Source organism: Ptychodera flava, chromosome 6 (assembly GCF_041260155.1).
Source record: "Ptychodera flava strain L36383 chromosome 6, AS_Pfla_20210202, whole genome shotgun sequence".
Taxonomy (NCBI): domain Eukaryota; kingdom Metazoa; phylum Hemichordata; class Enteropneusta; family Ptychoderidae; genus Ptychodera; species Ptychodera flava.
The window spans coordinates 40,765,023-40,779,131 of NC_091933.1; the positions used below are offsets into that span (position 1 = coordinate 40,765,023).

At 35.8% G+C, this 14,109-nt stretch overlaps 1 protein-coding gene across 22 annotated transcripts in view; it reads right to left on the reverse strand.

The window, feature by feature from the left end:
• The window catches only part of LOC139135804 (voltage-dependent L-type calcium channel subunit alpha-1D-like), a 169,733-nt gene that overhangs the window by 9,828 nt on the left and 145,796 nt on the right, over nt 1-14,109 (reverse strand). For 12 of the 22 annotated variants that reach the window (XM_070703524.1, XM_070703522.1, XM_070703519.1 and 9 more), the window contains 12 exons: nt 13,706-13,828; nt 12,910-12,975; nt 11,788-11,879; nt 10,894-11,050; nt 9,994-10,121; nt 9,180-9,276; nt 8,640-8,742; nt 7,975-8,076; nt 4,072-4,208; nt 3,139-3,261; nt 2,354-2,715; nt 521-550 (listed from right to left, as the gene is read on the reverse strand). In XM_070703524.1, coding sequence (XP_070559625.1) covers nt 521-550; nt 2,354-2,715; nt 3,139-3,261; nt 4,072-4,208; nt 7,975-8,076; nt 8,640-8,742; nt 9,180-9,276; nt 9,994-10,121; nt 10,894-11,050; nt 11,788-11,879; nt 12,910-12,975; nt 13,706-13,828 — 1,520 coding nt within the window. Of the gene's footprint in view, nt 1-520; nt 551-2,353; nt 2,716-3,138; nt 3,262-4,071; nt 4,209-7,974; nt 8,077-8,639; nt 8,743-9,179; nt 9,277-9,993; nt 10,122-10,893; nt 11,051-11,589; nt 11,682-11,787; nt 11,880-12,909; nt 12,976-13,705; nt 13,829-14,109 lie in introns of all 22 variants that reach the window. The other 10 variants (XM_070703523.1, XM_070703517.1, XM_070703527.1 and 7 more) reach the window with 4 other exon arrangements.

The window sequence follows — 14,109 nt, forward strand, 5'->3', positions numbered from 1 at the left end:
ACTATGTTGAATGCTGTAAAAATTGATACACTGGCAACTTTCATCATAAAATTTGCTGTCAAGATCCAGTTATGTTGTTCAAAAAAAGTCTTAATCTTTTGGTGTTTGTAGTAATTTTTTGGTTAAGCTGTAACCTACAGCACAATAAAAATCTTGTTTTGCAATTTCAAACATTTCTGAAAAACCTATCATATCATCAAGCATTTTAGTGAAACCAAAACACCAAACTAGGCAGAGTGCAATTGCGATCTTCGATGATAAAAAATGATTACAATCTTTTGTTAACCAAGACTTTGCATATTTCTCATATACACAGGCATTGTTTGGCTAATGTTCACTGTTTGGTGGTTGAAACAACAAGACATACATCAGCAAAAAAGGGTCGGAGTTTAAGACCATCAAATGTGACAAAAATAACTGAAGATACTGTTTGAGCAAGAAAAAATATAATCTAAGAGACTAAGAAAGAAAGTGAAAAAAACACATCTAGCAGCATTTGAAGCTTGGAATGTGGACGTACCGTTGGATGACATCAAAAAGACTGGTCCAGCTAAAAGGTGGTTGTTTTGTGGGGGGTATCATGGGAAATGATCAGATCAAGCAGAGGGCAAGAGCAAGAAAGGTAGAGATTCTTCAGTGAGTATTTGAACTATGACATTTGAACTATGACACTTGATATCTGAACTATAACAAGTGAAACATGAAAATTAGCTAGCACTTGAAGTGCAGGAGTGCAGATCACTGAGTCTTACATGACCAAAATCTGATAATTGATAATTTAATGTGATGAAAGGGCTATACATATAAATAACTGAACTGTTTATCTGTTGCTTAAATTTCTTTTGACATGTGTGTCTCATCATACCTATAAACTACAGCAACCCCTCCCAGCTGGTGTGATAGACAAGTGATCAACTACGGCAAGCCCTCCCAGCTAGTGTGATGGACATGTGATCAACTACAGCAATCCCTCTCAGCTTGTGTGATGGATATGTGATCAACTACAGCAACTTCCCAGCTAGTGTGATAGACATGTGATGAACTACAGCAACCCCTCCCAGCTAGTGTGATTGATTCATGATCAACTACAGCAACCCCTCCCCGCCAGTGTGATGGACAAGTGATCAACAACAGCAACCCCTCCAAGCTAGTGTGATAGACATGTGATCAACTACAGCAACCCCTCCAAGCTAGTGTGATTGACGCGTGATCGACTACAGCAACCCCTCCCAGCTAGTGTGATAGACATGTGATGAACTACAGCAACTCCTCCAAGCTAGTGTGATTGACGCGTGATCAACTACAGCAACCCCTCCCAGCCAGTGTGATAGACATGTGATCGACTACAGCAACCCCTCGCAGCTAGTGTGATGGACAAGTGATCAACTACAGCAACCCCTCCCAGCTAGTGTGATGGACATGTGATAAACTACAGCAACCCCTTGCAGCTAGTGTGACAGATAGGTGATTTTTGAGTGTACATAACAATCAGAGATGTCAACATGTAATCATCAGAACACATGGAGAAACAAAGACAAACCATCGAGAATATAACAAATGTCTGTATATACAGGTAGAATGACTATTGCAGATTTATTGCGCTCCATATTGATTGATGAAGTAGTGTCCGTCATTTTTGTACTACCCGAGGATGCCTCAACTTCTTTTCTAATGCAGACTGAAAACTTTGTATAAGATCATTTGACACTTTCTGGACTATTCACAAAATAAAAAAGTAAAACATTTTCTGCAATAAATTAAAATTCCAGTTTTCGTTTACAAAAAGGTCCATGAGAATCCCCTACAATTTATAATAGAACCATGATGATTATCTTTCATTTCTTGAAGAACGACAGTGAAAAGCGGAAATGTTGGAAATTTCATATTAACTAATAACTGTGTTAGGGTTATCAGATTTGTTAAATAAATATCCAAAACCTGAGACAACATTAATGTACATTTAACACAACAAAGATACCAAATGATACTCATAATATATGAAGAAAGTTGCTCATAAACTTGTGTGAAAGACCAGTGGCAGACATATTGCTCTGTTCAACCATCATGACATCCATGATGGTTGAGTCCAGGTTGTTGGCACAGTGTGACAGTTCCAACTAACATTTCTGAGGGCGTAATCTACCTGATTAAAGTCTCTCCTTCCCCTTGGTTATGACCTGTGTATGACCTTTGCATTCTTTCTTTACCAAAATGCCATAAATCCTATGCTTGGAATACATACAGGAGCGTAGAGACAGTGACTATCACTTGACTATACAAATTGTACAAATCATGTTGAAGATCAAGCAACTAGTATAAGGATCAGTAATAGTGATTTAATGAATAGAAATACCTGGCTTTGCTGGGTCTTCGACTGTTTGGCAGTGACTCGGCAATTGGCGATGGTGAAGGCCTGAGAGAATTGACCGGTGACAAATTCAATGAGTTCGGCGGTGATGCATGTAGGGAGTTGGCCATAACAGGCATGATTGGTGAGCGAGGAGGTTGTTGATTCGAGTTGTAATGACCCTTGAAGGAGTTCTGAGGTGAGACTTTAAGTGAGTTGGATGGAGACAGCTTTTGGTGAGAGTTGGTTGGAGAGATGCGTAAATTGTTGGAATTTAACCTGTGTTGTGGAGTATGCGTGGCAGGCATTGACTGACGTCTACTGTTGTGATAGGCACTGAGTACTGTACCAAAGAGACTATGGCTCCTCTGTGAAAGACAAAGAAATCCAAGATTAAAGCACGAACTATTGAGTGTATGGTAAGAATTAGTGTGGTATACCAAACTACCTAACTTGTTTGACTTTTGGAAGTGATAACTGTCCAAATTAATATTAATACCATTTGGTTTCTCTGTGCTGACACTTTCAGATTCAACTTATGCTGCTGTGTAAAAAATAACAATGCACATCCCAAAGTTACATAGCTGAAAACTTCCAAAGTGATATAAACGTGAGGTAGTATCCTTTATGTTAATAGGTATTCCATCAGGAACTCACGAATATCACATCAGAAATTAAAGTCTGCAAAATCATTGTACAGATAGAATGACTAGTATATGCTATATATACCATATCAAAACTGTCAAAAGTCTATGGGATAGTATTTTTACATCCTCTCATGCTCAACCTACCCTGTGAGATGGTTCATCCTCGACTGATTCACCCCCTGCATTCTCAGCCTCTGTTTCATCCAGATTTCCTGATATTGCCCTTCTGATTTCAGGACCAATATCATGCAGAATGCGAAAACCAGCCTACAAGACAGCATTATCCTCACATTATCTTGAGAACTTTTGACATTATGACTTCAGCCACTCATGGCAATGGTGATGTTATAGAAGGAATTCAACACGCCACAAAATATTGTTGCAGCAGTAATGTGTGACTTCGGAATTCCTATGCAAACTCTGCTAATGACTGTAGCAGGGTTCAAGCTTTTATCAAAGCATTTATGTAAAATCAATACGGGACTGTACATGAGATTGTTGCTGCTGTTTTATTATTATTAAACAGCAAATTGTTTCATATGTGTAGAGGAATTTTCATAACCTGCCCTGCTTAAATATGTAAACTTTTATTTATACAAGATTAGTATAATCACAATTTGGTTTAGAAAAGCTCACAACTCTTTCAACAACAACTTTTCATTTCATTTCATTTCACAAGCAATTTTCAATTCTGGAGATTCTTAAAGGGACAAAGTTGGCCATTTTTCATGAATTTTGTATGATACAAGATACTGCTTATATTGTTTGACATGTTAAAAATAATGAATGGGTGACCGTGCATATATTCGACCCCGGTTTTAGACACAATACATGAAACCAACGCGAGAAAGAATAAATGGTCATGACCATTTATTCATTCTGGCTATGGTTTCATTAATCATGTCTAAAACCAGGGTCGAATATATGCATGTTCACCCATTCATTCAGTATTTTTAACATGTCAAACAATAAGTAGTATCTGGTATCAAACAAAATTCATGAAAAATGGCCGACTTTCTCCCTTTAAAACAGTATGATTGCAATGGCTGTAAACAAAATAGCTGATGATATACTCACTTGTAAATTGACAACACTACCACCGCCATCATGACCGTGTTGTTTCATTTGATCCTGCTTTCGTTTCTTGAATCTTCTGAAGTAGTCTTGGATTAGGTATGTTGCATAGAATTTACCAACAGTGACTTCATCGTCAGCTGTAAGTTACAGAACGCAGAGGGAAGAAAATTGTCACGACATGTGCTATTCATGCTAAAAAAGGCCAGGAACACCTTCCAAGACAGTCATTGGACAGTAACAAATTCAGAGTCGAGAAAATTAGATGCTAACTTCATGCTTATAATGTGCCCCATTCGATACCATAATATAGATTTTTCAAGTGTTTAAGAGGCTTATTATAACCCTTTGAGCGCCAAAGTCAATTTTTGTCGCCTTTATAAAATGTACTCCAGTCAAATTTTTTCAGAATTTTGCCAAAATTTTGATAAAATATTGTAGTCAATGAAATTCTGTATCCATTTGGTCCAAAATTATCAAAAAAATTACAGAAAACTTCATAAAAATTGGTAAAATGTTGCACTCAAATTTTAGTGGGCTAAAATTACATCACTCAAAGGGTTAATGCACTGCAAGCAAAAATCCCCATGGTGCTGATTTGTAAAACGTTTCAAAGATAGATAGCCCCATAAAACATCTGATCTCATTCACACCTCATTATATATGCATGTTTTACCAACTTAAGACTTTGAAAACCTGCTGATTACCTTAATGCAAGGGCTTTGAATGTACAGAGTGACTACATGACAGAATTTCAACTGAGCTGAGCAGAATTCCCTGAATGCATGCACACTGCAATGTTGCCTCTCACGTTCATATGATTGTGTTCTCATTTCAAGATAAAATGACATTTCTTTATAGAGAAAAATTATATACTTTTCATTTCATTTTTCAAACTTTAAGAAATTCAACGTATATGGGTAACTTTGTCCATGGAGACTAAAAACTATTCAGTGAAGTTGCTTTGATATCCCTTGTTTAGTGTACAAAATTATTGTTGGATAACTTCTGCAACAGATATCTTGGTAGTAATTTTAAAGTTCAAAAAAATTGAGAAATTGACTCTCATATTTCACTCAAGAACAAAACAAAGCATTTTTCATGTGGAAATCTTGGTTTGTACACACTGTTTCCAGGAATATTTCATATGGCCTGAGAGGAACCACTGCAAAGATACGGAAAGATAAAAGATTCTATATAGAACATCTGTGCAGGTACGGAAGTCCCACTTGGTTATCGATAACTAGACCTTAAGTTAATGACAAGCTATCAACATGAATTCAACCAAGTACCATTGGGCCGTACCACTGTAGTGTGTGTGAAAAAAATTAATCAATCTTTTCACTCAAGAATTGCACATTGTGAGAAGTGTTTCATAATTTTACCTAGTTACAACCATGTGCCTTACAATACTTATTAACATTCATGTGAATGTACACATAACCTAAACTCTGTTTCTAGATTTTTCATCAAATATTATTTCTGCTGCATACATTCTTTGATAACTTGACATCAAATTTGCTTGAATGACGTACAAAGTGGACAGTCACATTTCTTAACCCTGCTACAACTGCCTGTGGTATATGATTGAGTTCATGTAACTTCCATGACAAATGAACTGAAGCAACATAATATCACTTGGTGATTTTAGAAAATTGCAAATGAACTCAGTTGGTGGCTGTGCAAGCAAAGATCCCAGGAAATCCTAGGGCCTACGGCTAAAGTCATAACATTTAATTTTAACAGTCAAAAATTCTGAAGCATGCAACAGCAAAACCCTTCAATTCTGCACAATTTACAAATGACAATAGCTTTAAACTTTGTGTCAGTCACACAAAAATGCTCTTTTTGTCAGAGATTCCATCAGGATAAGCATGGGCCTAATAGAATGAGGTTGTTTGTATTTAGGATGGCCAATAACTGATTCTCACATGACCAAGTAAAAAAATATGTCACAAAAGATGTGTGGTCATTGATATTCAGTGAGTATCAATATGCTTGAAATGTCTCTTTACAATCTATTTGACACAAGCTAAATTTGTCACCAAGTAACTGTTCAAGATCACTTGGAGTGTAAGTTTGCTGTTGGGTGCTTCATCCACTAGAAATGGAGTGGGTTGTGAGAAAGACCTTCACATCAAAATTTGACATGCAGGGTACACACACTTGAAGATAAAATTGGCATTTTTTAAAAAGGGGATGGGAGAGTGGGGCAGTGGTGTGTAATGAATCAAATAAATGCATAAAATTTCTATGAACCAGTTCATTCCATTGGTGAGAAAAATTGTGCCAGTACAACCTTGATGCATTGAATTCTAAGTTTTATCAATCACTTGGTCATGCATTCTGTGAATTTCTCATCTCATATAAAATGAGATCAGTATCTTTACAAAATACTGTCAATGCAGCTATGTTATTCTATGTTTGGTTAAATACACAAACAGGGAATCACAAGCACACAAAAATGAAAATGCTACACTGAAACAAGTTAGAGATTCAAATACAAGATTCATGATAGCTGTTTCTTCTTGGATCAGTTATCTCATGTAACATCCAGCTGGCCTTAGAAAACAATCAGTATTTGTAACATACGGGAAGATAGAGATTTCTTATTCATAAAGTAACACACAAGTTTACAAATTCTACTAATGTTGATGGTACCCGATTCAAAGTATAAACACAGCTTTAGTTGTCACTAAATCTGAAAGTCATACCTACAGATCACCACTAAAATACCAATAATATACTACCAGGAATGGTTATGAAGAATTACTGATAATTTTGACACAAAACATTTAGATGGGAATCATAGAAAATCAAGAATTTATAATGATGGAAGGAAGAAAATGACCAATTGATAAAACTGAGAATTGCTCACAACCAGGTGTTGTCCACAATATGGACACCATGATATACTGAACATGTAAATGTCATGTTCCGTAAACTTGACATCCAATATATATTGCTCAGTTTTTTTACTGACATCTAGGATGTTCACTGGTTCATAGGACAGACAGATAAAATTGCTACGAAGCTGATTTGGGCAGTTGGCACAATGTTCTTGATAAGTACATGACTCAGTGTCATATTTTGGTGTGAAGACATCGTAGTTACCATATTCCTATGTTAGTGGCAGGCAGTGTAAGTAAAATATGCAACATCATGAAAAGAGTCAGTGTGTTAGTCTAGCTACGGCAGAGGACACTAAAACAAAGAGGGCACATAACTTTGATACCCTACCCACCCCTTGACTCACATAGCACTTTCCATCTTATAACATAAAGTGTGCAATTGTTGAAATTTTGAGAGATTCAAAAGCAGATAAAACAAACTTTTACCAATTTTTGAGAAGACAGAATCACCTTCCTTCAGAGACAAATTTCCTTTATGTGATAACATGATAAAGTCCATTTCTTGTTTTACAGTATTTTCTTTAGAAAACTTAACACTTTAATGACTTTCAATGATTCGAAAATGTTTAAAAAATACACTATTCACATGGAATATATCTCTGAGAAACTGACCACAAAATCTTTTTCTACTTCCTTCTTCATGTTTACAATTGTAACAATATAACGATTGTTTTCCTCTCCAAATATAGATAGCAATCTATCTCTAATTTGACAACAACAATTATCGTCCACTTCAAAGGTAACCCAAATCCTTGTACTTGATAAAAATCTTGAAATCAAACGTTGAACCTACACCTTTCCCAGCTGTTCTTCATTTATTTCAAACATCTGCTTATCTAAACTCATATGACATTGAATTCCTATTTAGTGCAAACATAAAATTTGTCTATTTCTCCAAAGGAAGATGAATTATGTCAATTTTGAATGAAACAAAAATGCCCCTTAAAATCAATGTCCTCTGCAGTAACTGTTTTCCATTTCCATTACAACTTACAACCTGCTGGGGGGACCACTTGGTCCAATAATTTCACATTGGTTCTCTTCCAAATTTTCTTGATGACAGCTCTCAGCTCTTCATTGGCTTGATCTATGTTACCTGTGTTCAAAGAAGACACAAACATTCAGGGTTTATCATGAGAAAGTGCCTTTTGAGCAGAAATTCATTTCTGCAATATCAATTTCATGATAATTAGTTACACCACAGATCTTTCTTACTTTCAAAAACAATGATTTTTTTGCATGAAATATGTCATCAAACAATATGAAGTAAGTTAATAACTAAAAGCTGCAAATGATGCAATCTGTAGAATTTAGACAATGAAACAATCACAGAACAGTTGTCTATATATCAACTATAACAATAGTCGATCTATTTCATGTTAGACAGTATGTATACAGTCAAATGGGTCATTAGCCCAATGTACCTGGCAATACTTAAATTTACGTTGACTCTACTGTGTTGTGCTTGTGCCTAAAATCTAGCTAAATTTTTTTATTTCTCTTAAATTTGAATCCATAGTTTTGCTTTGTCTGCTGCTTTGAAGTTTACAAGTGAGAAAAAATCTGACGACTAGCCTCTGAATTGTCTGATGTCTGCATGATGAAGTGACCACATGTATATGCGAATGCAAGAATTAGACAAGCAAAGTTATCGCTTACCTTCTGTTTTGATTTTCAGTGATGTCCTGACTAAGGCAAATAGAGTTGCATTGAACATGACAGTCCCATCGCTGTTCAGAGGCATGTTCATTGTTACTAATCTCTGTCAGATGTAAAATATCAAAACATACAAAATATTATACTCCTTCATGTGAATTATATAGAGTGATGTATGAACTTTTTGAAATATATGAATCATGTGTCCCTACGCCAGCCTAGTAAATTACACACAGTAACATGGTCAAGCCTTTCTAGTTAACAGAAGAGTGTTTGTATTAAAATTACTATATAGCATACAGCCATTGGGATGTTAAGCTTTTTTCCCCTGATAGTACGGTAACAATAGTTTCTTCTATGTTGTGGATGCCAAGGATATTAAGATATGCATAACTTAACAACATTGATTATTTTTGCCAGGAATTATTAAATCAGATCACATCTTCTTGATATTATGGCAAATACATCAAACAAAAGCAAAGACTATTATTCACTTTCCCATTTTACTGTATTTTCCATTGCCAGTACTTGTAGTGTACTTACCTTACAGGCTACTCTATGTGGACAGAATTCACCAAATCCCAGAGGAGGAGATATACGTCTAAGTAAAGTTACAACATCAAGGTGCTTTATTCGACCACTGCAGATAAAAAACAAAGAAAGGTAGAGAGGATGGCATGTTAAGACCTTTGATAATTGTTATCAGCATTAGTATATAGGTTTGTATGTGTGTGCATGTGTGTTGTTTCGAACACTGTACTTCCAAGGCAAGGTATAAGAATCTATACCATTTTGCTGAATGACATGAGCCGATACAGCCAACTGGAATCCAGTGCAGATGCAGATGCGTGCGTGAGTGCTTCATGAACTCTACAACGTGTGGAGCGGTCTCAGTCAGAAAAATGTAACAACTTAGCCGGCTATTGAACCACTCTTTTTGGTAGTGGAGATTTAGCCGAGCGGTTCTCTCTGTGGCCTCTCCACTAGGCGACTGATGCCATATGTTGTGGGTTCAAACCCGATTGAAAACTAGCCGTATAGTGTATGCTTTGCAAGTTTTGTAGCAAAATCTTCAATATTTTGCACTGATGTAAAAATATGGCAATAATAATGATTTTGCCTGTTTTACTTGAAATGGAATATCATTATCATGATAATATGGCCATTTTTGTTTTGTATCAGACCTATCAACATTTTCCACAGATTAAATAATTCCGTTCAAGAAACGACCAACTGCACCTGTTTTGACAATTTCTGGTGCCTGTTACACTTTCAGCTAAACATTCATGCTACATGAAATTGCTTGTAGCTTTCGATTCTTAATGGATTAGTCATTGCTGTTGATTGGTCATCTTACCTGGCATCTGGGTCATACTCAGACCAAACCCGGACAAACTCATCCAAGTGATGAGGACCGAGGATTGACCAATCTCTGGTCAGATAATCAAAGTTGTCCATGATGACAGCTACAAACAAGTTGATGACCTAGATGGGGTCAAGATACAGCAAGAGATTACAACTTAATTGGCAACCAGGAAAGAAACTATTATGAATATGGAGTACATGTGTTAGAGATGCATGAATAGTCACTGATTTGTTTAAATCCTCAATATCTGAAACTCTTGATAATTTTAGTATATCTGTTCTTTGTATAAACTAGCGTTTCTAGGTCTACTGGGCAGGAAGACATGAAGGGTCCCTCAGCTGTAAGGTTAAACACATTTTCAAGTATTTTTGAACAGTTTGTAAAATATAGCTGTTTGTTCCACCACCAAAATCCTGTTGACAAGTCACAACACTGATGGAATTACCGCTTCCATCAGTGTCATAAAGTACTGTCATAAAGTAATTTTGTCAAACACTATACTTGTTCACATATATTAAGGTCAGTAGCTGTAACTTTTGATGATTTTTTTTCACTATTTTTGTGTTTTTATTTTCAACTATAATTTCACGTTCTACTTTTCAAAGCATGCTGTAACGTACCAACTATTTAGCTTGTCAACAGCATCTGTGTGAAATTCACTGCTATTCATAGTGTTGATATTTGAATTCTAGTCTGTATCAGAATTCACTGGTCAACATGCAGTAACAATGCAGTTTACACATCTGCACACTGCATCTACACACTGAGATGACAATCTGAGCATGCTCAGGGGAGTAGAAAAAGAAACTAGCAGAAATTAAAAACAAAATAGTGAAAAAGTCCTCTACAGTTACAGCTTCTGGCCCTTAAAGGATGTCTGATGAAACGTACCAGAAATGAACAGAGAATGTAGAAGGAAATGAAGTATGGGTACGAAAACCATGTACCACATTGTTCTCCTGCAGATTCTGATCTAGGATCACACTTGGCAGACGGTATATCTGTACAGGCCAACATGATTTCTTGCCAGGCTTCCCCTGTCGCTGATCTGGTGGCAAAAATTGTAAAAACAGCACCAAATTGTTACAACTTCAAGGAAGCAACAACCAACAGAGAAACCAACAGATGAAAGAAAATAAAAATGTACAACAGAGGATGCATTTGGTACCCTACATAGAATGTGATTGTTTGGGAAAAATAGACTTATAAACAGAAATTCACGACAAGACTATACTCACTCTGTAGAAAATGAGTACGCAACACAGCTTTGACTACATCAGGCATAGTTTGTCTCAATGCTTTATGTATCAAAACTTCTTGAGAAAATGACTGAAATGAATGGGTAACTATTGACTACGATGTAATATATTACAAATAATCTACATACCTACTCACTAATCATTTTTTTTCTCTGACAATCATTTCAAATCTCACTAAACCAGCAAAATATGCAGTGATCTAAATTTTAAAATCATAATACCTTCATACAGCACAATAAGATCAACAGAAAAACACATCTATCATGGACACATTGATCTTAGCCAGTGAAAGAAACAACTTGTTCATGACAAGTTTATGTTTACATACCTAAACAATAACAAAACCGATTGAGTGAAAGTTTGAAAGTTGTTGTTTCGATTTATTGGAGTGTCATCATCAAGGCCAATTTTTCCAAACATCTATATCAAGAGGAAAGAAAGGACGGAAAAGAGTATAGAGAGAGAGAAAATATTGACAAGCCAATGGCTGTACTCACCACCATGCAACGGCCTGAAATATACATACCTAAATAGGACTAAAAGAGCAGCCGGGAAGGTTTGGAAGTTGTTGTTACGGTTGATCGCTGTATCATCATCAATAGCAATTTTTCCAAACATCTGTTAGTGACACAAGTGTGAGAAATGAGCAGTCAAGAGTTAAGGGATGCAGTTAGTGAGATGCAGTGAAAGTACCGGGTTATAAAATGAGACATTTAGATTTTCTGAACATGCAGAAAGCTCAGGTAAGCTCTTGAAAATTTGCTGTGAACACACGATTTACCGTCATGATCTAAGTAAAGGTTAATACACAGTGCTTGGGTCCACTATGAAGCTAATCATCAAAGGGTAAAATCAATGGGTTGATTATACACCATTCATGTCATATCACTGTTAAGATTTCTGAATTCATGCTGTTTTCTCGTCATTATGATTTTAAAGCTCATGATTTTGATCATGCACACCAAATTTCTGAGACACTGAATAAAACAAAATTTAAAGATGAAAAAGAACAAGAAAAAAAATTCAATCTTTGGGACTTTCTTTTTAACAATAAAGGCTGCAATTAATCTGATGTGACAAACTGAACAAGAACATTGCAGAATCCATACATGATCAATCTGCAGCTTGATTTTTTGAATAAATTACAGCTGCAGTAAAAGGCCTTGCTGCAAGTGCTATCAAAGTTTCCACTGTAGTATTGGTCTTACACTAAGCCAATTGGTGATCAAAGTTTTCACTGTAGCATTAGTCTTACACTAAGCCAATTGGTGTGTTTTACTTGGTAAAGTGTTCAAAATCTTGTGCTTTCCTGAATTAATATTGTACAGCAAAATAATAGTTTAAAAATGACATCTGAAACAATTATTAATCTTATTTATTTATTTATTTATTTATTTATTTATTTATTTATTTATTATTTATAATTATTAATCTTGATATATAACAAACATTTATTATTGTCCTTACACCAGGGCATTGTTTTTCAACTTTATCATATTCAAGCAACAAAAAAGGCAACGATTCATTTCAGCTTTATATAGAAATTCATTTCCGATTTCAAACTGTTTCTGCTTGCTTGTTACCTTTCAGGTACATGCTAGAGAAACAGTTGAAGTCAAGGCATGACCAATCAGTGTACATATCTTACCTGCATACCAATCACAGCATAGATGAAGAACAGCATCACTATGAGAAGTGCTACATACGGCAAAGCCTGGCAGAAAATGAAACAAATACAATTTATGAATCAAACATGTTGTACATATTAAAAAAACAAAAAAATAATATTTGGTCAAAACATGATTTTCCCTACAAATTAATATATTGGTTTGTATGGATAACTTTATTCTAATATGTAAATGCTGATAAGATTTGCATATCTAATTTTTGGAGGTTAGTTTTCCCACTTTGAAACATCACTTCTCCTGAAGTATTTGATATGAAAATTTTCTATTTGTTGTCAAATTTTGGTGTAATTTTCACTAGAAGACAATGTTGCAGGTGAGTTTCACAAGTTTTATCACTTTTCAACACTATTCCATAATTTTGGCAATCTTAGCTGTGGTTATCTTGTGGATAATTGCATATTTTGTATTTCCTCACATCTGGCAATGGTATACATCTTTAGGTAAAAAATGGCCTATGCTTCCATCCACTCCCCCCCCCTAAACCAGCCCTAATGGTAAGGTTTAATTCTTGACACCCGGCATCCAAACAAGGTGTACAATAAATATGATGGTTTTTTTTCATCCCTCTCAGAGCTAAAACACCTACATAAAAAATTACCAGAAAGACAGGCCTGAAAGGTTTAAAGACTGGTGTACAAAGGAACAGGCCAGATCACTGGTGCAACACTGCAGTGATCTGGCTTGTTCTTTTGTAAGCCAGTCACTGTAGCTTCACACACTTCCAAACACTGCAGTACATTGAAATACCATACTAACCTGAAATGATTTGATGAACGTCCACAGAAGGGTCCTGATACCCTCCCCTCTGCTCAACAGCTTGACTAATCTCAGCACACGAAAAAGCCGAAAAAAGTTAATGCTAATGAACTCTTGTCTGGTCTGGAAAGTGACAGACAGGGGAAATATCAAATTGAGATACCTCTTTGAACAAAACATATATGTTTGGTTATATATCCAACACACACCAATAACATACAAAGACACGGCAACACTGAAAACAATGTGTGCTTGTACCATCAAAGAACCGATGCTTCAATTTACCATTGTTTGAAGTGACTAAACATCCTGTTCATTTTCTATTTTTCACCCTGATATCTTGAATTTGGATGAAACTGACATGATTTGATGGGATGGTTGTCAAGGAAACATGACAGCTGCCA